Source organism: Notolepis coatsorum (genome assembly GCF_963971535.1).
Source record: "Notolepis coatsorum genome assembly, contig: SCAFFOLD_308, whole genome shotgun sequence".
NCBI lineage: Eukaryota > Metazoa > Chordata > Actinopteri > Aulopiformes > Paralepididae > Notolepis > Notolepis coatsorum.
In genome coordinates this window covers 209589-233914 of record NW_028171124.1, presented here as the reverse complement: position 1 = coordinate 233914, position 24326 = coordinate 209589, and the positions used below count along the sequence as shown (strand labels likewise).

The following is a 24326-nucleotide window of genomic DNA, read 5'->3' as shown; positions in this document are numbered from 1 at the left end:
GGAGGGGCAGTCTTATGTTGAATTTGGAAGGGAGAAGGAGAACCTGTTTGACAGGTGGTGCACTTCTCAGAAGGCAGAGTCAAGAGAGCAGCTTAGGCAGTTGATTCTCCTAGAGGAATTTAAAAGATGTGTTCCTGATACCGTTTCCACACATCTAAATGAGCGTAAGGTATCGAAGATAGGCGACGCCGCTGTCTTCGCTGATGAGTTTGTGTTGACACACAAGTCCGTGTTTTTGGAGAACTACCGTGTTGAGTCCGGGGATAGGCGTCCTGTTCAGGGGGGCCGTTTCCCAAAACCTGTGTCTGCTGGTCAGTTAACTTCACCTGCTAGGCGGGGTGGTTCTGCTGGTGCATTCCCAGAAGGGATTATCTGTTTCTACTGTAAAGAACCTGGTCATATCGTTGCTGGGTGCCCGGTGCTTGAGCAGAAAAATTTCAGAACCGTGGCTCTGGTAGAAACCATATGCAGAACGCCTATGCCAACGTTAGATGGGGATGGGGGAAGTATCAAACGTGTGGACAAAGAGCTCGAGGGTTCCTCAAGGTTTATGATGAATGGATTTGTTTCCCTGACTAATGCACTAGAGTCCAAACAGGCTATAACAATTTGGAGAGATACCGGTGCTTTTCAGTCCCTCATTCTGGAGGGGGTTTTGCCTTTTTCAGAAAACTCTTCTTTGCATTCCGGTGTCGTTGTTCGGGGCTTTTGGGGTGGATTTGTGGATGCACCTTTGCATGAGGTCACGCTCAATTCTCCCTTAGTATCAGGCAATGTTGTTGTGGGGGTATGTTCTCACATTCCCATAAAGGGGGTGTCCTTCATTCTAGGGAATGATTTGGCTGGTGACAAAGTGTTGGCTACTCCGGTTGTAACTCCCATTCCTGTGGTTTCTGAGGTCTCTAATGAGCTGGCACAGAAACATCCAGGAGTGTTTCCTGTGTGTGCTGTGGCACGAGAAATGTCAAAGGACAAAAGTGATGTTGTTGATACTTCGACTTGGGACATTACACTTAGTGACACATTCTTTGTTGAATTAAAATGTGTAAGGAGAATTAAAATGTGAAGAGAATGCAGAACCAACCTGTGGTTAAGAAAGTATGTGGGTCATGCAGGCGGAACTAAATCAAAAACATTTACCATGTGGGTGGGTAAGGTGTGCTGCCATAGCACCCAACGTTCATATCTAATGATTCATGTTTCAGTATGCAAATTTAACCGGGTTGATTTCCACATCACGCCTCTGACACAACAAATATGACGTGGAAAGCAAAGAAACGCCTTCTTTGTGGAGCTATTTAAAGACACATATTGTAGCTTGGCTTCACAATCATCCTCATCATCCCTCAGCGAAGAATCTCTGCAGCTCTGCTTCACAACGCTTCACCACTAACGTAAGTAGTACTGACCAGAAAACAAAAATAATGTTTCAAAACTGTTTGTAGCGTTTGATGACAGCTCGACTGAGGGGTCTCCAACTAACATGTGCTCCTAAATTATCTTTCCGGTGTTACGACCCTGGCTCAAAGGCACGTGCAAAACCGACACCAAAAACCCGTGTTTAACCCAAAAGACTACTTTAACCATGAAATACTGATACTAACTAAAGAAACAAGAATAGAAGACCGTGATAACAATCTGTTAACCCACACTCCTCTAACCACAGACCCTGCATGTGTGACTCAAGGGCTGGTTTTAAGCTCCCAGCAGGTAACCAATCAGCAGCAATTAGCTAATTAGCAGCCCTCACATGGATGCCCAGTAACACAGCAGTGATCAGGCAGTGACACAGGAGTGATCAGGCTCATGGTACATAACACCGGTTCATTACTGTAGAGTCTTGACTTTATGCACACACTGTAGGGCTGCACGATTAATAGATTTTTTTTATTTATTTTTTTAAACTTTTTTTTTTACATTTGTTTAACCAGGAAGTCCCATTGAGATACAAGATCGGTTTGGGAGAGGGAGGTAAGGGGTTTTAGATTGTGTGTTGTGAAGTTTAGACTTCAGAGAAGGAGAGTAAAGTACAGAAAAAAAGGTACCGTTGGGTACCGGTATCGATTCCCAGGTAAAAAGAAACATTTTCAGGCTCGGTGTCCCGAAAAGACCCACCGCGTAGGCCAGATGCAAGCCGCATTTTACAATAAACCTCTGTGGGGCTGCTTAAAAAAATTATTATAAACGCAAATTTAATTGCAATCGCAATATCTGTCAGAAAAATCGCAATTAGATTATTTCCCAAAATCGTGCAGCCCTAGCACACAGGGCACATTTACTTTAGTAGTACCTACTTACTGGTACGGTCATAAAAGACCCCCCCCCCCCTCTACAAAACCGAAGTTGGTGTTGCTGTTTAAGACATACCACTTGTTAGGGTGAGGTGTCTTTTCTAGAACCCAGAAGCAGAACACAGGCACAGGAGAATAGAGCCAATTAGATTGTCTAATTGGAGTATGGGAAGCAAGGTCCAAGGTGGTGAGAGGAGCTCAGAGACAAGGATCAAGGAGTGGAGGAGTGACAGGCCGAGTGTGTGTGTGTGTGTGTGTGTGTGCGTGTGTGTGTGTGCGTGTGTGTGTGTGTGTGTGTGTGTGTTCAGGCTGGTGAGGGCTGGTGAGGGTCCGTGGTTGAGGTGTAGTCCGGAGAGGTGAGGTCCTGGACATCAGAGAACAAGAGTTAGTATAGCTAATAATAACGTTACGTGCTTCACCACGAGCCATGCTAGCAAAGCTCTAAGCTCATTTTGGTTCAATGAAAGGGAGAAACTCGATTTCAGAGTGATTATAATTGCATTGATAATATGTTGTACGATAAGGACATAGGTTGGTTTAATCCAAACGTTCATTTGGAAACTCTGTATTATGAAATAAGATGGTGAATGTGTCTCTCTCTCTCTCTCTCTCTCTCTCTCTCTCTCTCTCTCTCTCTCTCTCTCTCTCTCTCTCTCTCTCTCTCTCTTTTTTTTTTGCATGATTGATTAATTTCCTGATAATGTATGACGGTGACCCCTCCTCGACTCGTTGACTGGTGTGTCTGTGTTCGTGCGTGACTTTCATGACTTTCAAATTATTGTAAACACAACATAGTACTGTGATATTCTGATATATCACATTGTGATATATATTTTTTGTGTAAAATAAAAAAATAAAAAAAATATTTTTAAGCTGAGGTTCGAACCCATTAATTAAGAGTTGAGTGCCAACGTAACGAACGAAGGACCGAACCTTCGAATGTTTGGGCCCAGCCCTAAATGACAAATAACTCATTATAATTACAATGAATTACTTCTAGTTCTTATTGCCAGAACTGTCTGATCACTTCTATGTAATAACCTGGTAATTACACTGTAATCACTACACTGTAGTAGTGCTACGATATCTTCCAATGAACCTTTAAAGTATGTCCATACTGTATACTGGTTTACTGCGCCCATGAAATCCTCAGACTTTAAAATCTGTGTACTGTTTGTTTACATATTGCAGGGAAGAACATACCTTCAAATCAAGCATGTCTGTTGGTAAGTCAAGTCTACTTTGTTTACAAACACAAACCCAGTCTGTTCCAAACTTCTTCACAAGAGAACTAGAAACAAAGGACACGCTCAGTCAGGACCAAAACAAATGGGACCTTCAGCTGCAAGCAGTCAATACAAGGGTGCGGCCTAATCACTTAATATTGATGTTATGACTCGATCTACAAGGATGGGGCCAAATCACAAATTTTATTTATTCATTTAACTTTTATTTAACCAGGCAGGTCAACCTGTTCCACCCCTTAGGGTCGGTACCAACTCCAAAATGACATTATGATAATAGATCAATATTTTTCAGAGTGTTGCATATATTTAGCGATTTTTTTTTCAAACATTTTCAAGTATTAACATCACTACCATGTCACAAAAGCATGTAGAATGTATATTATCATCAATACGTTAGTTTAGGAATAGGTTAAAAGTGCCATTAGATAGTTTTAAGTTTTCGATTTTCGATCGTCTATCCAAGCCGGGAACGAAAATGAAAATGTTGAACCATGGGAATTGTAGTCTTTTTGCGGCCATTTAGTAGAGGACATGCATAGCTGTCGACCAGCGTTTGAATTTTTCCGAACTACACTTCCTGTCACATACTGTGGGCTTTCAAAGTTCAGCGTTCTGAATGAATCATATAATAATTGTTATGATTCGCGATAATAAGCCACAAAAGGTAACGTTTTTGACAAATATTGAAACGCAGTTAGTTTCCCCTCCCAATTGTTAGCATGTAGGAACAATTAGATCTGAAATTAGTTTCAAAACAGTTGCACTGTGGGGGAAATAAAAAAGTACACTAGATTACAGTAGATATCATTATCTGTTCTTATGCACGCCTGGTGATAATAAATCCAAATTGAACTTGGGCATTTGAAAGATAATATATGTATATAAAGTTGCGAATTGGCTATAATAAGGTAATGTATAAGCATCTATTCTATATTCTATAATAATATTTCAAATAGCATTGGTCCGGATGGAAGAATTCAGTACTGTATCTACAGAACCTTCGGTTTTATCATCTTCCCTTTATTAATTTCCTTCGATTTTTTGTACACATGATCTCAAGAGGGTACTGTACGAGATCAGTTTTTTAAGTTTGGTCATTATTATCATGGTGTTATTCACTGTCAAAGATGCAAAGAAAAATCATAATTCATATTCTCCTTTGTTTCATCACAATTTAAGCAAGCCTAGTAATAGACACAATATTGCTGACACTGTGAATACATTCCCTGAGGTCCATAGATGTACCTAGATACCAAGAATATGCAAATAGCCCTTGTAGAAGTGGAGCAATATTCCATTTAACTAGGTATATATGTTATGCAGATTTTCACATTGTGTGGAACAGGTTACTAAGAACAAACTCTTATTTACAATGGCAGCCTGGCGAGAGGACAAAATGGCCTCTCGAAGGCCAAGAGGGAAAGGAGACAAAAACATTTAATAAAACACACACACACACACCGGAACACACACGCATGCATTGTCTTTTAGGATCGTCGATGCGATACTCCTCTTGCGCTTAACCCATCCCGTCGTCCTTCCCCCCAAGGGTAGCCGGGGAGCAGACGAGGGCTGGGGCGTGAGCCACTCCCGGGGACCATCCAAGTGCTCCCACCCGTCTTCGTCACGGACGCGACAGCGTTAGCGATCTGTTGTTGTGCATGTTTTTCCATTGGGTTTCTCTTATCGGGGGGGGGGGGGGACCCTTGCGAGCACGGGGAGAACATGCAAATGCTTTATTGATGTTACGAGTCAACCTATACAAGACTACAAGCTAAATCACCTACAGTATATTGATGTTATGATTCAACCTATACAAGATACAAGCTAAATCACCTATATTGATGTTATTACTCCACCTATACTATAAGAGTGAAACAATTATAAATGGCCATAAAATGAACGGAACTCTAAGGGCGATTCATCTGAAAATGTAAATGGTTGTATCTCTGCAATTTTGTAACTGATCTGATCTCCAAACATTTGGTGTCGCTGTAAACGAGAGACATTCCTGAAAGACCTCCGTGTTGGAAACGGATTCAGATATGCTGCAAGTTTGGTTCATATCGGTATATTTGAAAGAAAATCCAATACGGTTGACTTTATTGCTCATCGAGAGGAAATACATAGAGTAGCGACTTTCACATCTCTACTGTATGTGGTTCAGTTTCACATCTCTACTGTATGTGGTTCAGTTTCACATCTCTACTGTATATCGTTCAGTTTCACATCTCTACTGTATATCGTTCAGTTTCACATCTCTACTGTATATGGTTCAGTTTCACATCTCTACTGTATATCGTTCAGTTTCACATCTCTACTGTATATGGTTCAGTTTCACATCTCTACTGTATATCGTTCAGTTTCACATCTCTACTGTATATGGTTCAGTTTCACATCTCTACTGTATATCGTTCAGTTTAACATCTCTACTGTATATGGTTCAGTTTAACATCTCTACTGTACAGTATGTGGTTCAGTTTCACATCTCTACTGTATAATATGACTCATTTACTCTCTAACCAGACTTTTTAAGGAGTTCACGATTCCTCAGAAAATGGTGAAATGTTGCGTGAGTACTTTCAGTCTCAAGTTTCGATGAGGGAGACGGGCAGAAATGACAGCTGGCACCAAATCCATTCCAAAGAAGAGGCAACAGACATGGACCCAGTACTTTGTTGGCAGTGTGAAAATATGCAGAGAAACATTAAATATATTTGGAACCGTTTGTGTTAAATTGTATCTGAATCTGGAGATTATCTTCTCTCCGTCAAAATTGAAAGTGTATCTCTCTGTCGCATGAAGGCTGGCTGGCAGTGCGCATAGAATAAGGCATAGCTTATTGAAATTAGTTTTCTCTAACAAACGCATCTATTTATGTCAGAAGGCAAGGTGCCGACCTGCTCAAAATGTATTCATTCTCGCTCCTCCTCTCCCTCTCACTACGTATATAAATGCACCATTTATCAGATTGAAGTTGAAGTTGGTTGATAAAAGCGTTCAGATTGAAGTTGAGGTTGGTTGATAAAAGCGGTCAGATTGAAGTTGAGGTTGGTTGATAAAAGTGGGTCAGATGAAGTTGAGGTTGGTTGATAAAAGCTTGGCATTATATTTACAAGTGTAATATCATCACACAAGAAGTAGTGCTGTTATATTGAATATCAGCACAGCTGTGATTCGTTTGTAGGTATGAGGCCGCAGGCCAAAGCCATGCTGATATTCAGAAACAGTTGTAGAACAGTTGTATAATCGCCATTTATTAGTTAACAGTACTAAGTGACAACATATAATGATTTCAAAATGATTTTGTTTGGATTTATTGTTTGAATATAATAATAATAATAATAATAATAATAATAATAATAATAATAATAATAATAATAATAATAATAATAATAATAATAATAATAATAATAATAATAATAATAATAATAATAATAATAATAATAATAATAATAATAATAATAATAATAATAATAATAATAATAATAATAACATACAAAATAATTCAAAGCATTACACAAATGGTAAATATCTGTTGTCAACCATTTTGCAGCCTCTGTACATTTGAATGAAGCCCTCTCTCTCCTCCATAGTGAAAGTAAAGGACGGCAGCAGTTACCTTGACTTCCTCACTGACTTCGTCCCTGCGGCTGAGAAGACCGCCCTGCTCTACAACATGTCCTACCTCTGCCTCGCCCGGTTCCCCGACTTGGAGAGGACCGTCAGGGCCAGCGCCGTGGAATCCCAGCTGGCTTTCGTCACCTCCCATGCTTTGATGCTGCAGGTACTGTATAAGAATCAAAGTGTCTTCACTGTGTCCCTAATACGTCTATACTACTGCAACCGAGTGGATTTGAACCTGGGACGATCGGATCCACAGCAGGCGGCCGCGCTAACCTGCTGAGCTAAAGGGTCAGACCTGTTAGCAGGCGTCGGTTGACTGCGACCGACTCCTTTGTAGTTTACAGTCGTCATCTAAGAGAGTGAGTGTGGAACCGGATGGCTGTTATTATCTGCCACTGAAATACTGTATCGGTATCAGCGTGTATGTTAGTGATATCCCGCTGGTCAATTAGCCGTCTTTAAAGGGTTCTAGCAGGCTCATTTGTTAAAATAGTGCATTTGCTGGATCAACCCCTCAACGTTTTGTGGGCCCCCCGCCCCCCCTCGCCCCAACAAAATAGTCATGAAATGAAAAGTTCAAATGTATTGAAATAACATCAATATCATGAGCTTTCAAGTGCAATGACTTAACAATAACAATCTACATCAGTAACAATATGAAATACATAACAATACAGTTCAATAGACACTCAGACTGTGTGCTCTTAAAAAATAAAATAGGGAGAAATAGAGCGAGAAAGATAAGCTTTGTTGTATTTTCTTGACTTGAAAAAAATGATATATACATATGTAAATCAATATCTTCCTTTTGAATAAAATAGGCTCAGGAATCAGGATTGTTAAAGCTCCTCAAATTAAATTTCATCATCGGCACCAAAACCACCCTCACCAGATCCGGACCCATCACACTTACCATCAATGACTCCACCATCACCCCTTCCCCCCTAGTCCGCAACCTCGGTGTCATCCTCGACCCCACCCTCTCATTTGACCCCCATGTCCGCTCCATTGTAAAAATATCATACTTTCACCTCCGCAACATTGCCAAAATCCGTCACTGCCTCTCCCCCCCTGCTGCTGAATCCCTCATACACGCCTTCATCTCCTCCCGCCTGGACTACTGTAACTCCCTCCTCACTGGCATCACCTCCCGCTCCCTCCATAAACTGCAGATGGTCCAGAACTCAGATGCCCGCCTCCTCACTAACACCCGGTCCCGTGAACACATCACTCCTGTCCTCCACTCCCTCCACTGGCTCCAAGATCAAACAGCGCATCAACTTCAAAACACTACTCCTCACCTTCAAAGCCCTCCATTGCCTGCCCCCCCCCCTACCTGACTGACCTCCTTCTCCCTTACTGCCACACCCATTCCCTCCGGTCCTTTCCCACTGCTTCCCTCACTGTCCCGTCATCCAAACTTAAAGGTTTTGGTGACCAGGCTTTCTCACAAGCTGCACCCAGACTTTGGAACACCCTCCTCCCTCAGACTGTCCAAGACTCTCCCTCACTCTCCATTTTTAAATCCCGACTCAAAACCTACCTGTTCTCCCAAGCATACAACCTTCCCTACCCATAACCACCCTCCTCCAACATACCACCTCCCCTCCTCTTCCCTACTTTCTCTCCCTCTCCTGCCCCCCCCCCCCCTCCCCTCGGTTTCCTTACTTCCCTGACTGGTCCCCTACTGGACTCTGTATCTGTTACTTGTTACCCGTTGGTTGTATGTCCTGCGTCTTCATACAGTTGCTTATTCCCTGTGGTTCTTTGTTTCTTTGTTCATTTTGTTTTGCTCATTGTCAGCGTCTTTGGGTTCCTGAAAAGTTACATGTATTATTATTATTATTATTATTATTATTATTATTATTATTATTATTATTATTATTATTATTAGAATTAGAATTAGAATTAGCCTAATCCATGTAAAAGAGAGTAGCCTATAGTAAATGTATACACACACAAGAGAGAGAGAGAGAGAGAGAGAGAGAGAGAGAGAGAGAGAGAGAGAGAGAGAGAGAGAGAGAGAGAGAGAGGGAAAATAGTTTACACACACACACACACACACACACACACACACACACACACACACACGCACGTGTGATGCCCACTAGAAGTGGTATCATGTTAATATCTTTAGATTATGTGTCAAAACAGTGTGAACATATGGGTACAGGATTACCTCCATCAGAGACAAGTTAGAAGAGTCATTTATATGTAATGGGAGACATTAACATAATCTGGTCAATAGGTGGCGGTATAGGACTGGTGTTTAGTGACTTCGCCTTCCAGGGACCCGTTACTGTGTGCTTAGGAACGCACGAGGCAATCTCAGCCTCACAACCGGGAGGAGCCAGAGTCAATAACATCGTGTCTGCACCTTCCTTTGTCAAATGATTAACTACAACCTGTTTCATAGGTGGGTAATATACTACAAAACACACATAAAGGTTAACAAGGATACATGCAATGTTGAGGGTTCAAATGAAGTAACTATTGTCGATGTTTGAGTCAAGTTTAAGAAGTTTAAGACGACAGGTAACGTGGTGGAGAAGCAGACCGTCTATTGAGGGCGCCACGTTTCGTTGGTACATTTAAATAGTGTTGGAACACAATTGTCCATTTAAGCGCTAACGTGTCGAAGTTAAGTATCTCCAAGGGGATTATAAAGGTTTATGTTTTGAAATACATACTGTGTTGGGTTGAATTGCTGTGTAGTAAATGTGTATATTGTGTACAAGATGGTTAGAGGGAAAGTACTTTAGCTTACCCTACCAAGAAGGTAGCTAAACACGGGGGCTGTACCACATGCTCTCTCTCTCTCTCTCTCTCTCTCTCTCTCTCTCTCTATTGCGCCCTCCGTTAAATGTAAATATAAATCTATTCCCTTGAGTTATACCATGGTCACGGTTAAGCAAATTCCTAGTAGGGTTGAGAACGGCCCGATACATATATATATATAAATGTACTTGCAGTACACATTTGAGTTTCAATAGAACTTGAGACCGGAACATAACTATGGATAACACTGAGGTGTGGAGGTATTTCGGTATACTAGAGAATAGTGGATATGACTGATGATAAGTGACTGATGATAAAGGTAACACTTATTGGTGATTTAAGGAATTGTTTGACATACAATGATGATACAATGATGATACAATGATGATACAATGATGATACAATGATGATACAATGATGATACAATGATGATGATGATTGATTGATTATTCTATTGAATGAATAAATGTTGTTGAAATACACAACCGGGAGGAGCCAGAGTCAATAACATCGTGTCTGCACCTTCCTTTGTCAAATGATTAACTACAACCTGTTTCATAGGTTAAACATATATCTGCTATCAGGTGCCATATCCTGGTACCTGTAACACACGGCATTGCAACTTTAGATTGAATCTGGGCTTGAAGTGTAGAGCATTTTTTCGCTATCTCTCTCTCTCTCTACAATATCTTACTCGCGGTCTCTCGTTCTCTCCCACTCTCTCTCTTTCTCCCTCCCTCCCTCCCTCTGTCTCTCACATAGGAATTAGGAATAAGTTTAATGATTAACACCCAATGTGACATATATGTAACATTTCAGATCTTTGCCATTAGGGGGCGCTATTTTGAAAATAAATTCAGAAATGTGTTCTTTGTAGTCTATTTAGTCAGTCTTATGCCCCTCATAATTTTCCTTGAAGGAGAAATGGGTGTGGGTTCTAATGTTTTTTTTATTGAACTGCACCTTTAATTTCTTCCATCAGTGCATCTATACCAGTGACAACCTGGTGAAGGCACTCTTCCCCATGATCATACTTTCTGTGAACAATGACCTGCCTGCGTTAGCCAAAAGCCAACTGGAGAAGGCCAGGACTTGGATTGGAGACATCATCCATGGAGTGGACAAGATGGCGGACGAGTAAGAAAAGATACTAAGACGGCCTTTAATGTGTTTGTCTAACGTTTTAATTGCATTTAAAGACATAGCACTTCATCTTCAAAACCATTCATTCGGAAAGTTACATCACTACTGCCTGAAATGGTAAATGTACAAAACGTTGTTAGCGAGCTGTAGCCAGCATGCCATTCAGCAGTGTAACAGTTATTAGGGTTCCCTCTCAATACACTACACAGTGTACAGTAGGTGCTGATAAAAAAGCAAGTGGCTGTGTGTATGTTGGACAGTGTCTGGCTCATGTGTGACATCAACTTGTCAGCATGAAAATAACCACACTAGGATAGCTTAGCAAGTAACTAATCAGACGTTGTCGCTTTTGGGATTTGGTACATACATACCCATTTATTATAAAAAATACAAGGTTAGGCCTATGACCATAGGATGCCTGGTCATACGGCTTTATATTAATGTACATATATCAAATAATAGTTTCACAGACACTAGCCACATAGTTACTAGAGAACTAAGAAAAGTTAAATACTTAACAACATGGCCCCACAAAGTACTGAAATACTGACCGCTATGAAAGCCAGAGACAAAAAATGCTCTGACCTTCATAAAAGTCAGACAAAGCTTGCCAAAAGCTCAAACAGTGAACTCCAAGCCCACGTGATTGAACTCAAAATACAAAGAAACAGACTAAGAAATGATGTAAACACCATGATCTAATCCGCAAAAAAAAAATTGTCAATGACAAAACTGAGGAAAACAAAAACAAACCCTGTGAACTTTGGAAATTACTCAACAACCAACTAGGCTGCAGCAAAAAACTAAAAACCAGATTTACAAACATAAACACAACGACAGAAAACACTCCCATCACAGACAAGCTGGATGTGGCCAAATACCTAAACATATTCTTTACAAACATAGCCACAACACTGGTTAATAAACTACCCTCACATTCAGGGCATTTTGGGGTAGAACACTTCATAGCCTACTACAAAAACCTAGGGGTCCGCAAAGACGACTTCAAACTGGAAATGGTAAGAACAGATGAGGTACTCAAAAAACTGAGCGCCCTCCAACCTAACAAGGCCACTGGCCATGACAACATCCCCTCCAAATTCCTCAGAGACTCAGCAGCCACCATCACCCCAGTCATCACACACATAATAAACCTTTCCATAAAACAGGGACACGTCCCCAAGGACTTCAAAATTGCGAGGGTGACCCCCTGCTCAAAAAAGGCAGCAAATTAGACCCAGGCAACAACCGCCCTGTTGTATGCCTTCTACAACGGAACTTCGTTTCCGCGTTCGAGTTTTGCGCTCTGATTGGCCAGGTCATGTGACATGTGCGCCAATCGTGGGACAGCAAGTTCTGCGCCTATTTCCGGGTCTAACAGCCTGCAAACTACCTGGCGTTCTATCGCCATGCTCTAAGACAAACTCTAACCTTAACCAACTTCGAAAGAGTGCCTAAGCTTAACCATCGGAATCAGGGCAGGCGTTCTATCGCCATTCTCTAAGACAAACTCTAACCTTAACCAACTTCGAAAGAGCGCCTAAGCTTAAACAGTGTAGAAACTTGCAGTCCCACGATTGGGCGTACATGTCACATGACCAGAAATGAACTGGCCAATCAGAGACGCGGAAACAAAGTTCCGTTGTAGAAGGCATTCAGGCGCCCTGTTTCTATTCTTACCTCCATCTCGAAAGTCATGGAAAAAATTTCTATGAACAGGTCGAAAAGTACCTTGCGGAAAAAAATCTAATCTACGAATTCCAATCTGGCTTCAGAACATCCCACTCCACTGACACATGCCTTCTCTATTTAACGACCACATCAAACAAGAGGTGGACGCAGGCAAATACTGTGGCATGGTCATGCTCGACCTATAAAAGGCCTTCAACACCCCATTCTGATTGACAAGCTAAAAGCAATTGGTTTTGATAGTTTATCAGTGAGCTGGATGCAATCATACCTGGAGGGGAGAGAACAGATGGTAGAGGTAAACTGTAGCCTACTCTATCCCCCCCCCCCCTCCCAGTGAGCTGTGGTGTTCCACAAGGAAGTCAAGTCAAGTCAAGAGTTTTATTTGTCACGGCATACAAGCATACTGTTAAATGCGGGGGGTCATGCCCGCAGCGATGTGCAACATAAGTAATAAGACAGGAATGAGAATAGGACATTTGTGCAATAATACAATGTGCAATAATACAATGCAATAATACAAGTAATGTACAGGTATGTACATACAGTTTACAAGAGCATGGTGAGACATGCTAAGGTCCTGCGATACACAGTTAGCTGTGCAATACACAGTTAGCTACGGATGAGCCACTGGGTCTTATGTACACTACTATACAATGCTATGCTATACAATCTACAGTTATACTATGTGTCTTTATGCTAGCTTGCTATATCCTTCTGTTTACTATACATGAACCACTCCCGTTCTTATTTTTTAAAGTGACCTTTTTCATTTTGTAAGGTGACCGTTGAGTGTGGGCATGTGCAGTGTGAGGGTTGTGTGTGTGCTCATGTGTGCTTGTGCGTGGAGAGTTCAGTGTTCAAGATTCTGATGGCCTGAGGGAAGAAGCTGAGCCGGAGTCTCTCTGTCCTAGTTGCTGGTGTTCGCAGGCGTTTGCCTGACTGCAGCAGCTTGAACAGGCTGTTGTTGGGGTGGTGAGGGTCTTTCCTTATTCTGCAGGCTCTGGATTTGCACCTCTTGTTATATAAGGTCTGCAGGGGTGGTAGTGCTATGCCCGTGGTACGCTCGGCTGAGCGCACCACTCTCTGTAGGGCCTTCTTGTCCTGTGCCGTGCTGTTTCCATACCAGGCATTGATGTTTCCAGTCAAGATGCTCTCTATAGCTCCGGAGTAGAAGGACTGGAGTATCTTTCCCGATACTCGGAACTTCCTTAACTATCTCAAGTGGTAGAGGCGCTGCTTCGCCTTCTTTACGACTGAGTCTATGTGTGTTGTCCATGTCAGGTCCTCTGAGATGTGGACCCCCAGGTACTTGAAGCTGCACACCCTGTCCACGATAGCCCCGTTTATCCTCAGTGGTGTGTGTGTCCCCTGCTGTGTTCTCCTAAAATCCACGATCAGCTCCTTGGTTTTACCAATGTTCAGGAACAGGCTGTTGTCCTGGCACCAGCGCTCCAGTACCTCAACCTCCTCCCGGTAGGCCTTCTCGTCGTTGTCCGAGATCAGCCCCACCACCACCGTGTCGTCCACAAACTTCACTATGGAGTTGGAGCTAAACCTGGCCACACAATCATGTGTGTATAGTGAACACAGCAGGGGGCTCAGAACACAGCCCTGGGGGGACCCGATACTCAGGGTGATGGTGTTTGAGGTCTGGCCCCCCACCTTGACCGCCTGGGGCCTTTAGCTCAGAAAGTCCAGTATCCAGGTGCTCAGAGCGGAGCTCAGACCCAGCTCGATCAGCTTGTCCACCAGTCTGGTGGGGACTATGGTGTTGAACGCTGAGCTATAGTCAATGAACAACAGTCTCACATAGCCCCCCTTCTGGCAGTCTCTAGGTGAGAGAGGATGCTGTGCAGTACTTGGGAGACCGCATTGTCGGTGGACCTATTTGGCCTGTATGCAAATTGCATAGGGTCCATATCACTGGGGAGGGAGGCACAAATGTAATCCTTAACCAGCCTCTCAAAACACTTCATGACCACAGAGGTGAGTGCCACCGGTCTGTAGTCATTAAGACCTGTTGGGGAGGGTTTCTTTGGTACCGGTATTATAGTGGACACCTTGAAACAGGCAGGGACCACGGACTCCGCCAGGGATAGATTAAATATGGTGGTGAACACAGGGGCTACAGGAAGCATACTAGGACCGTTACTGTTCCTAATTTATGCAAATGTCATGTCTGCACCTGGCTCGCTGATAACAAACTATCATTACACCTGGGTAAAACAGAGTCCATTCTCTTCTGATCTAATAACAAACTCAGCAAAACCAACGGCTTCTCGGTTACAGTGGGTGACAATATTGTCACAAGGAAAGATGAAATTACATACCTGGGTTCCATCCTAGAGGCAAATCTTTCCTGTGACAAAATGGCATCCAATGTAATCAAAAAAGTCAACCAAAGAACAAGATTCTTGTACCGGATCTCCTCTCTGGTAAACAAGAATACCCTGAAGACTCTAGCAAGAGCATTCCTTCAAGGGTACTACGACTATGCTTGCACCTCATGGTACCAAAGCACCTCAAAGGCGCCAAAAACAAAATTACAAACATCACAAAACAAACTGGTCAGACTACTGCTTGACCTTACTCCTAAAACCCACCTCACCCCTGCCCACTTTGACAACCTAGGATGGCTTAGAGTAGACGACAGAGTACAGCTTGCAATGGGCCTGGTCTACAAGATACACTACACCACTAAGGTACCCATGTACATGTCGAAATACTTCCCAAAGGTCAGTGAATACCACGACCACAACACCAGAGGGAGTTCCAGAAATCATGTTCAACCCAGATTCGGCACAAACAAGGGTCTAAACACGTTTCGCAATTATGCCACATCAATGTGGAACGCCCTACCCACAGCCGTAAAAAATGAGTTTTATTTGTCACATACATACCAGGGCACACAGTGAAATGCGGGTGGCGATGCCCGCTTCGATTGTGCAATAATACTAATAATAAAATAGACGTAAAAAAAAAAACAGGTAATAAAATATACATAAAAAGGGCATGATAAAATAGACATGCTAAATTCCTGAGATTGTTAGCTATGGATTTAAGGCACTGGGTCCTATGTACACTACTATACAATATACAGTTTTACTCTATATCCCTATGCTATTCTTGCTATATCTAAACTATACAATATACAAGAACCACATCGGTTCTTTCCTTAAAGTGACCTTTATTTTTCTCGTTCCTTTAAAGTGACCTTTCCATTTTGTTTTAAAGTGACCGTTTGTGTGTGAGCGATTGCAGCATGTGTGTTGTGTGTGTGTGTGTGTGTGCTCATGTCATGTGTACTTGTGTGTGGAGAGTTCAGTGTTCAGTGTTCTGATGGCCTGGGGGAAGAAGCTGAGCCGTAGTCTCTCTGTTCTCGTTACACATTTGTGACTTTCATTCACTTGTGGTTTCAGACAAAGCTTCCCCACAACCATATTTAAATTGCTTTGAGCAGAAATTGCTCGACTTTTCTTGAGAAGTGACCATAATGACAACAAAGATGAATCAACATAGTTTAGCATTGGATTTTTAACTTAAATGATATTATCCCAATATGGACTCACAGCCTGTTGTTTCCTCAACATTCAGCTATGACGGACTTGCCAAAAAGGTTGCCTCCGCCACCAGTGAAGTCAACACTACCAAACAGACTACCAAAGACAAGATTGAGACTCTGGGCAAAGAGTATGAGGCGACAAAGGCAGAGGCGGATACAATGACCAACAGCGTGAAGAGTAAGGCATCAGAGCTGGCTGAGAATGAGAAGAACATGGAGGCTGCTACCAAAGAGTTGGAAGACAATATCAAGGATATCGCGGCAAGGAACCACAAGTTTGCCATCGCCGCCGCGGTGGTGCCATTCATTGGCGAGATTGTCTACCTGGCGCAGATGTTAATCAACTCCAGTACTGATAAAGCTCAATTGGAAAAGGGCAAGCTCAAGATCTCAAACCTACAAGGAGAAAGAACCATTCTGGCTTCTGAATTGGGGACATTTCAAATAAAGCTGATGGATTTCCAGTTTAAGCTTACTATCGCTGAATTCAAAAAAGGTAAGGCTCAAAACATTTGCTTTTCTTTGTCATTAGGGCCGGCAGGACCATCTAATTTTGTTAAATTATGCTACTGTGTGGCCGAACCGTCCATACGGGCACAATTGGCAGTGTCAGTGGGTGGGAAAGCTGGTGGGTGGGTCCTGGTCGTTGTAAAACAGCGACTCCTACAATTCGGTCGGGGCGCCTGCACAGCGAGGGAAGGATCTGGAGGGAGGTAGTGTGACCTTCCACACGTTACACTCTCCCAGTGAGAGTCCGTGCTGCCAGGTGAAAAGAAGCGGTGGGCTGGGTACACATGTGTCAGAGGAAGCATGTGATAGTCTCCGCCCTCCCAGACCGACGGTAGGGGGTAGAGTGCGCAACGACCAGGAAGGGGATTGGGAATTGGCATAATGACTGACATTGGGAGCGGAGAAAAACGGAAAAAGGAGGGGGGGAAATATAATACAATTTTCTTTTTAATAATTATGCTACTGTAGCAATTCAAAGTCAAAGTGGCTTTAGAAGTAGATGGACCACCTCATTTAAAGGCCCAATAGGGGATGTTCTTTGATCATACAAATTTGTGTATATTCATATACATTTGTTTGTGTTATTGATCTCAATAAACAAATAAATGATTGCATCAGAGCTACGAGAGTGAGGCTACTTTGCTCACATTGCTCTTTTGCATATTTGTTCATGAAAAGGTCACTGCAAAGCGACCAGTTTGAAGTACTGTCTACAAGCATATCCTTGGTAATGGTACACATTAAGATAATTGTAATCGTTTGAATGCCCTAATTACTTACTAGCCAGTGAAAACAAAATACCAATCCATCCCCAAAGATTGCTACTTGATTGAGTTTAGAGGCTAGCTGAAATGATCCTTTTGATTACCTTTTGTAGATGCTGTTCCTAATCCGGTTCACCTTGGGGAAGTCCAAACATACATGACCAGAATCCAGCAGATCTTCATACAGCTCAGCTCCTTCTGGCAGCACGTTGAGAAGATGTTGATGGCCATGGAGCAGCAGGCCTTCAGTGGGAACGACCAGCTCGATTACCTGAAGACCATTGGCAAGGAGTCCTTTTTGGCCAACATCGAAGTGGCAATAAGGGTACTTAACTGACTAATGTCATTTTATAATTTCCTTTACAGCACTTAAAGTACTAGCTGAGCTGAGCACAAATCAGTTGAAATTATTTTCAAATCGGTCGACATTTACCACGTCAAAAACATGTTTTTGTTTATTTATTCAAACATGTATATTAATTAATGATAAATATGTGAAATCCCCAAAACAAAATTTTCACTTGTGTTCTATTTTACTTCTAAGAAATGTTTTTTTTGTGGGGCGAAATATATTCAATTTGACTTACCATGGTGGCGAAGAGAACAAAGAAAATGGCGGAAACTTACTTTGCAAAGGTTTTATGAGGTTCATTCAATTCATTCAGTTTGTAGATTGTAAAACAATAGACAACTCAATTTGGGTGGACATGTGAATATAAAAAAAAGTTAGTTGTTTACAAGAGAAACTCTGTTGGATACCTTTAAAGGGACATGCCAATATTCATCATATCTCCAGAGTAGCCTATAGCTTAAAACTCCAGGAGAGGTGTTTTAGGCCAACAGCTGGTTGGTAGCTGGTAGGGCTGTCCCCGACTAAGGATTTGGATGGTCGACTAAGATTGGCCAAAATTTGCCGTTAGTCGACTATTGGCCAAGAAAAATTAAAAAAAAGGTATAATATTTTTATTAAAAAAAAAAAAATGTATCGTTCCATTTGGGCTGTGGGGGGTGCTTAATGTCTGAAGGAGTCGACTGAAGGCTTAATGTCTTCTGCAAAAGCATGCAATTGGTCCACTGATGGATACATCTTGATATTGTCTAGTATAGTGTGGTAATAATATGTTATCTTTAACATTCAAATGAATGTGCCAAATTCCATTAAATTCATAGTCAAATGGCATTATTGAGGACAATTGACCGCACTAGATGTTACTTGTTGGAGTTTGGAGTAATTTGTCCTTCTGGTGGTGCTATTCTCACCAAATAAAAAATATGAACATTTGTCCGATCATGACATTTGAAATGTGATATCTTACTGATGTTATTAATATGTATTATTTAGATAGCTGATGAGCCATATCTGTGTATGAACCCCCCAGATCCAATCAAGTTTCTGATAAATGCACGGAAAATCACCATTGTAGTTAAAGATTTTTACAGCCTGGGTCTGTTAAGACTGGCAATATATAACTCTCATTTTCATCTACTCAGTCAAATATTGAGTGTGAAAGTCAAAGTGGGGAGATTGTTGAGACTTTGCGGATGTCTGCCTCTGCCATCTTCTGAGTGAAGTATTCTAGTTTACTATGAGGTGGCTACATTTAGATTTATGTAGAGACTATAATCTGCTATGGTTCATTGGTTCATTCTTTGTCAAATTCTCATTTGAATTTGAGCATTATATGCTTGTATTTCTATACCGCCATACAGAAAGATTTTCACTAATTAATTTGAATTCTCTTTTTTTCTGCAGGCTTGGGGAAGATTTAGAGATGCTTGCATCAACGTCAAGCACATCTTTGCCCTCAAAAACAAAGATGCCTACAAGTTCCTGGAGACCAGTCCATCTTCTCTGTCAAAAGCGGAGTGGGACCGACAGTATAAGGACGTGATGCTCCGCCTGGGGGAGTGCTACAAGACCCCAAAAGCCATAAAGAAAAGGGGGGCGAAGCCATAGAATAAAGGGCGCTGTGAGAAAAGTGTGCTTCCTTAGTTGCCTGTTAGGTTGATTTGGCTTTGCTGCCGCCCTAACAGCATGTGTGTAACAATGATATAAATCATGGGGGCCATGGTGCATGATGCAATGATTTTCTGTAACTTTATCAATTAGTTTCCTCACTATATGCTATTGTTCTTTCATGTAACTTTATCAATTAGTTTCCTCACTATATGCTATTGTTCTTTCATGTAACTTCATAAATCAGTTTCCTTGCTATGCTATTGTTCTTTTATGTAACTTTTTGAAGTTAGTTCTGCCATTGTATCAACTTGAACTGAGTCATATAGATGTGCATACAGTAATGTAAACATAGTAGGAGTAATTACGATATATATAGATGACACATCTGACCATTATATAGCATAGATACTACCTATGGCCCATTCATAGTGTTCTCATGACCACAGTTTTACAGTTTCAAGCATTTAATGACAATCACCTGTTATTTGATTACATGCCTGCTGTACATTCTATTGTGTTCTGTCCTTGGCTCATTATTTCCTTGCTACTTTAACAACAGCTGTGACTGTAATCTATGCAAACATGATTATGATGCAGTCTGGAATAAATACAATTAATCTAAAACAGGGGCTTCTCCATATCCACTGTTCTGACACTATGATCAACTTTAGCATGAAATATAATCTAATTTGATTGTTGTTGTTTCTCTTTTGCATGCTATATATTATTTTGAGCCCAAGATTAGGAGTATAGTATTTTGCATTATGACCAAAGAACACTTTCAATCTCTTTTTTGATCAGAAGGATTTAGTTTGGCAGCATTATTCGATGCCATGAAAATGCAGCAATGACTTAACTTAATTGTTAATTGTTAAATGAGCAGTATAGCATTCTGTGTTAAGAGTTTTGCACATTGAAACTCAGAAAATGCTAAATGAGTCAAAGCAATCGTAAAAAAAATTAATTGTATCGTTTGACAGCTATAATATATAGTTATATGCTTCATGATTAATTCATTAATTGCATATCAATATTTGCGGTGAAAATAATTTCAAAATATGTCAGTTCAGGTTGATTTAGGTAGATGAGTGAATCAATGAATAATAGACAAACTTCTAAAGTAAGTAAACTGATCAATATCTCTTTCTTCATACATTCAGAAAATGTCTTCACTGTTCATATACAAATAATGGCCATAACAATAAAAAATATAAGAATCTGAAATGTTTCAGCAAGAACAATGATGAAAATAAGTCCATAGGTTTCTAATTTTATCCTTGACATTGTAATGATTGTCAATGCGTCTTATTTTAGATGCCCGGCTTAGGTAACATAGACCAGCAGTAATATATGGTGCAGTTTAAGACACAAGGCATTTAGATGCCTTAGGTAACATAGACCAGCAGTAATATATGGTGCAGTTTAAGACACAAGGCATAGCATTTTTATTTCATTGAACATACAGAACATCTCAGGCCACAGTTACTCTATAGCTTAAGTACTGTAGCACCATAGGGAGGTGTAGTGGTGACATCATTGCCGTTTTTTGTGTTCCACCCTCTGTCCAACCCAATGCATTTCCCCATTGCCCATTTCTAAATCGTCTCGTTTAAAACAAATAAAGCATTAACATTGGCATGGTGTACCTTTCTGTGCTTATTCATCCACAATCTATAGCTCAACATGAAAATATTCGCAATTAATCATTAAAAAAAATCGCCGAATTGTATTTCAATCAAAAATGCTTAAACAATAATGTTAGTGATAGAAGGGAACTCATTTTGCGCAAAAGTGGAACGTTTTTCAATTTTCATGCGGCAGAATTGTTACAATAGCCGATAATCCATTTTCCCAATGATAAATCCCTATATGGGTGGAACAACCGGTGACGTCAGACTACACCTCTTTATTGCAAGCTGCAGTACAGGACTCTAGCGCCCTCTAGGGACCCTTTCTAATACTGTAGAACTACTCATTTCATTCAGCCTATCAATCCAACTTCCACAATACATCAAGTTCAAGTTTGTTTATTATTTGTCACATATAAAATACATGTACTTTACAGTGAAATGCTTGGTTCTGTATGAGCCCCTGAGAGTGTGCTTCATACAGTAAAAAGGTAAGTAAAAGAGGAATAACACTATACAATCTACAATCTAGAGTACAACCTTAAGTACAATGAGTAATAATGAGTAAAATGCAGACAATGAGGTACAAAACTTTAAGGTAAGGTGCAAATGCAAATTAGGTATGTATGTAGTGCAAATCTCTTTAATAAATAGATAAATATAATGTAGTGTTAAAGTGTCTAAAGTGAGTGTTAAGGTGATTTGTTTAAAGTGAGTGTGTGCATGTGGATGTGTGTGCAGTGAGTGTAGATGATGGGTTGTTACATAGAGTCATTGTCATTGAGCATCCCGATGGCCTGGGGATAGAAGCTCCTTCTGAGTCTCTCTGTACTGGCCATGAGATTGGAGTCTATGTCCTGGAGAGTGGGAAGCGGAAGCCCACCTCCAATTGTGCGTTCGGCTGACCGAGCCACTCTCTGCAGTCTGCTGCGGTCGTGTGCGGTGCTATTCCCAAACCAGGAGATGATGTTACCAGTCAGGATGCTCTCTATTGTGCACAAGTAGAAGTTCTTAAGGATCTCCTGACTCACTTTGAACTTCCTTAGGCGCCTGAGGAAGTAGAGGCGTTGCCGTGCCTTCTTTACTACACTGTCAATGTGTGTGGTCCATGTCAAGTCCTCAGATATGTGGACGGACGAGGTACTTAAAACTGTTCACTCTCTCGACCGGTGCCCCGTCGATGCTGAGGGGGCTGTAGTCCCTGGCCCAGACCAGCCCAGGCTAAAATCCACAATCATCTCTTTAGTTTTGCTGACGTTCAGGGAGAGGCTGTTCTCCCGGCACCACAGCGCCAGGTTCTCTACCTCTCCCAGGTAGGCCCTCTCGTCGTTTGCAGAGATCAGGCCCACCACAGCTGTGTCGACAGCAAACTTGATGGTTGTGTTCTGTGTTGCTGTTCCGCTGTGCCACACAGTCATGTCATGTGTGTACACTACAGCGAGTAGAGGAGGGGGCTCAGAACACAGCCCTGGGGGGCACCCGTGCTGAGGGTGATGGATGAGGAGGTGCTGCAGTTGCCTGCTCTCACCACTTGGGGTCTTCCTGTTCTGAAGACTGAGACCTTAACCATAAAAGATGTGTTTAAGGGCATTTTCACACCTGTAGTTTGTTTGCTTTGTTCCGATTCAGGGACTAATATGATACAATGTTGCACTTGCCCCTCGGTTCGGTTTGTGTTCACACAGCTGTGTTAATCAGCGGACCAAAATGTGTAAACAAACGCCACGCGTTTGGTCCGATTTTTCTAGGGATTTTTACAGTCGCAAATACACAAATCACAAAACAAGTATCGGAAATGGAGCATCAGCAGCGTGTATGGATTATTGTTTTACTTGGAATTCTCCGGTTTGATACCAGTGTTCAGTCTATGTCCACGAACAAAATATTCAGTTTCAATTGACCTTGAAGGACGATAGGAGAGGGTTTAGCACTCAAATATTTATTACAGAGTGAATAGTCAATATTACAAAGTATAGGGGGGTCAGGTGGCGTAGCGGAGATTGCGTTCGTCACCAACACCGGAGACGCTAGGATTCGCCTGTTTGAGTCCAGCTCCCGGTGTTGCTATCAGCTTGGCTGGCGTCTCGCACCAACCGACCTGTAGGGGTCGCTGTCCACAACGCCCGATCCCCACCCATCAGTTTCCCACCCCCTAATACGGCCAATGTGTATTAGTACGGACGACCAGCTAAACTGAAAGCAAATGTGGAGCGCTGGGCTCGAACAGGCGAGCCCAGCGTCTCCAGATTTCGTGGCGAGCTCCTTGCCCACTACGCCACGTAGCCGCCCCCATGTACCTCTCTGAGATTTAATAAAGAACAAAGAAGGGAGTCTGCATGTTAAATCATGCGCTGCAAGACAGAGCAAAAGAGGACAAAGGAAAGGCTCCACTTTCGCAGGTGGGTCGGTACGCAGTGGAGTCTAGGAGGCTGTAGATTTAACCTCTGAATGATATTGACATCACAGGTTTGAGTCTTACTTCTCTGGTTTGGGAAATGTGTTTTGTTCAGGTTTTCACCAAGAGACAGGCAGTCAGAATTTGTTTAAAAACTTTATTTGTAAGGCAGCACAAAGTATGATTGGTTAACATCAACTTCCAGTTAAATGTATACATTTTCTTCTGTCAAAACAGTTCTATTGCACAATAAATATAGACAATAGGTCATAGCCTGGAGATTGACTCTAAATGAAACAAATCTGGAGAATTTAAAGGATGGTCTCTCCTCATTTCTAAACAGATGCCAACCGTCCTTGTGGAATGTCAAGATATCTGAATTCACTTCAAAAACAACATTCAATATTATGTACATTTTCAAACATTCCTCCCTATAGATCTTATCACATACTGTACATACCTGCCCCTTTTCACTGTATAAAAATAAAAAGATTTAAAAGTCCTAGTTGCATCTTTAAAGGAACACGCCAACATTATGGGAAATGTGCTCACCGTCTTCTCCAGAGTCAGACAGGAAGATAGATCCACAATTTCCCCTCTGTGCAGTTCAGTAGAAAGCTATCCGGCTCCAAGCTAGCCTAGCTTAGCACAAATTAATGGAAGAGGATATAGACCACTATCTTTGGGAGAGGTGTTTTTTCCCAACAGCTATGCTAGTGGAACATGGAA

General features: G+C 41.7%; 1 protein-coding gene across 1 annotated transcript; it reads left to right on the top strand.

Moving 5' to 3' along the window:
* The first annotated feature begins 2625 nt into the window (after positions 1–2625).
* On the top strand, positions 2626–20385 carry LOC311248345 (uncharacterized protein). Its single transcript, XM_084339243.1, has 7 exons — positions 2626–2647; positions 3483–3517; positions 7135–7325; positions 10926–11080; positions 16373–16836; positions 17728–17939; positions 19368–20385. Exons 2-7 carry the CDS (start codon positions 3508–3510, stop codon positions 19569–19571), a joined length of 1236 nt encoding a protein of 411 aa, XP_084195369.1. The 5' UTR covers positions 2626–2647; positions 3483–3507; the 3' UTR covers positions 19572–20385.
* Positions 20386–24326: the final 3941 nt, after the last annotated feature.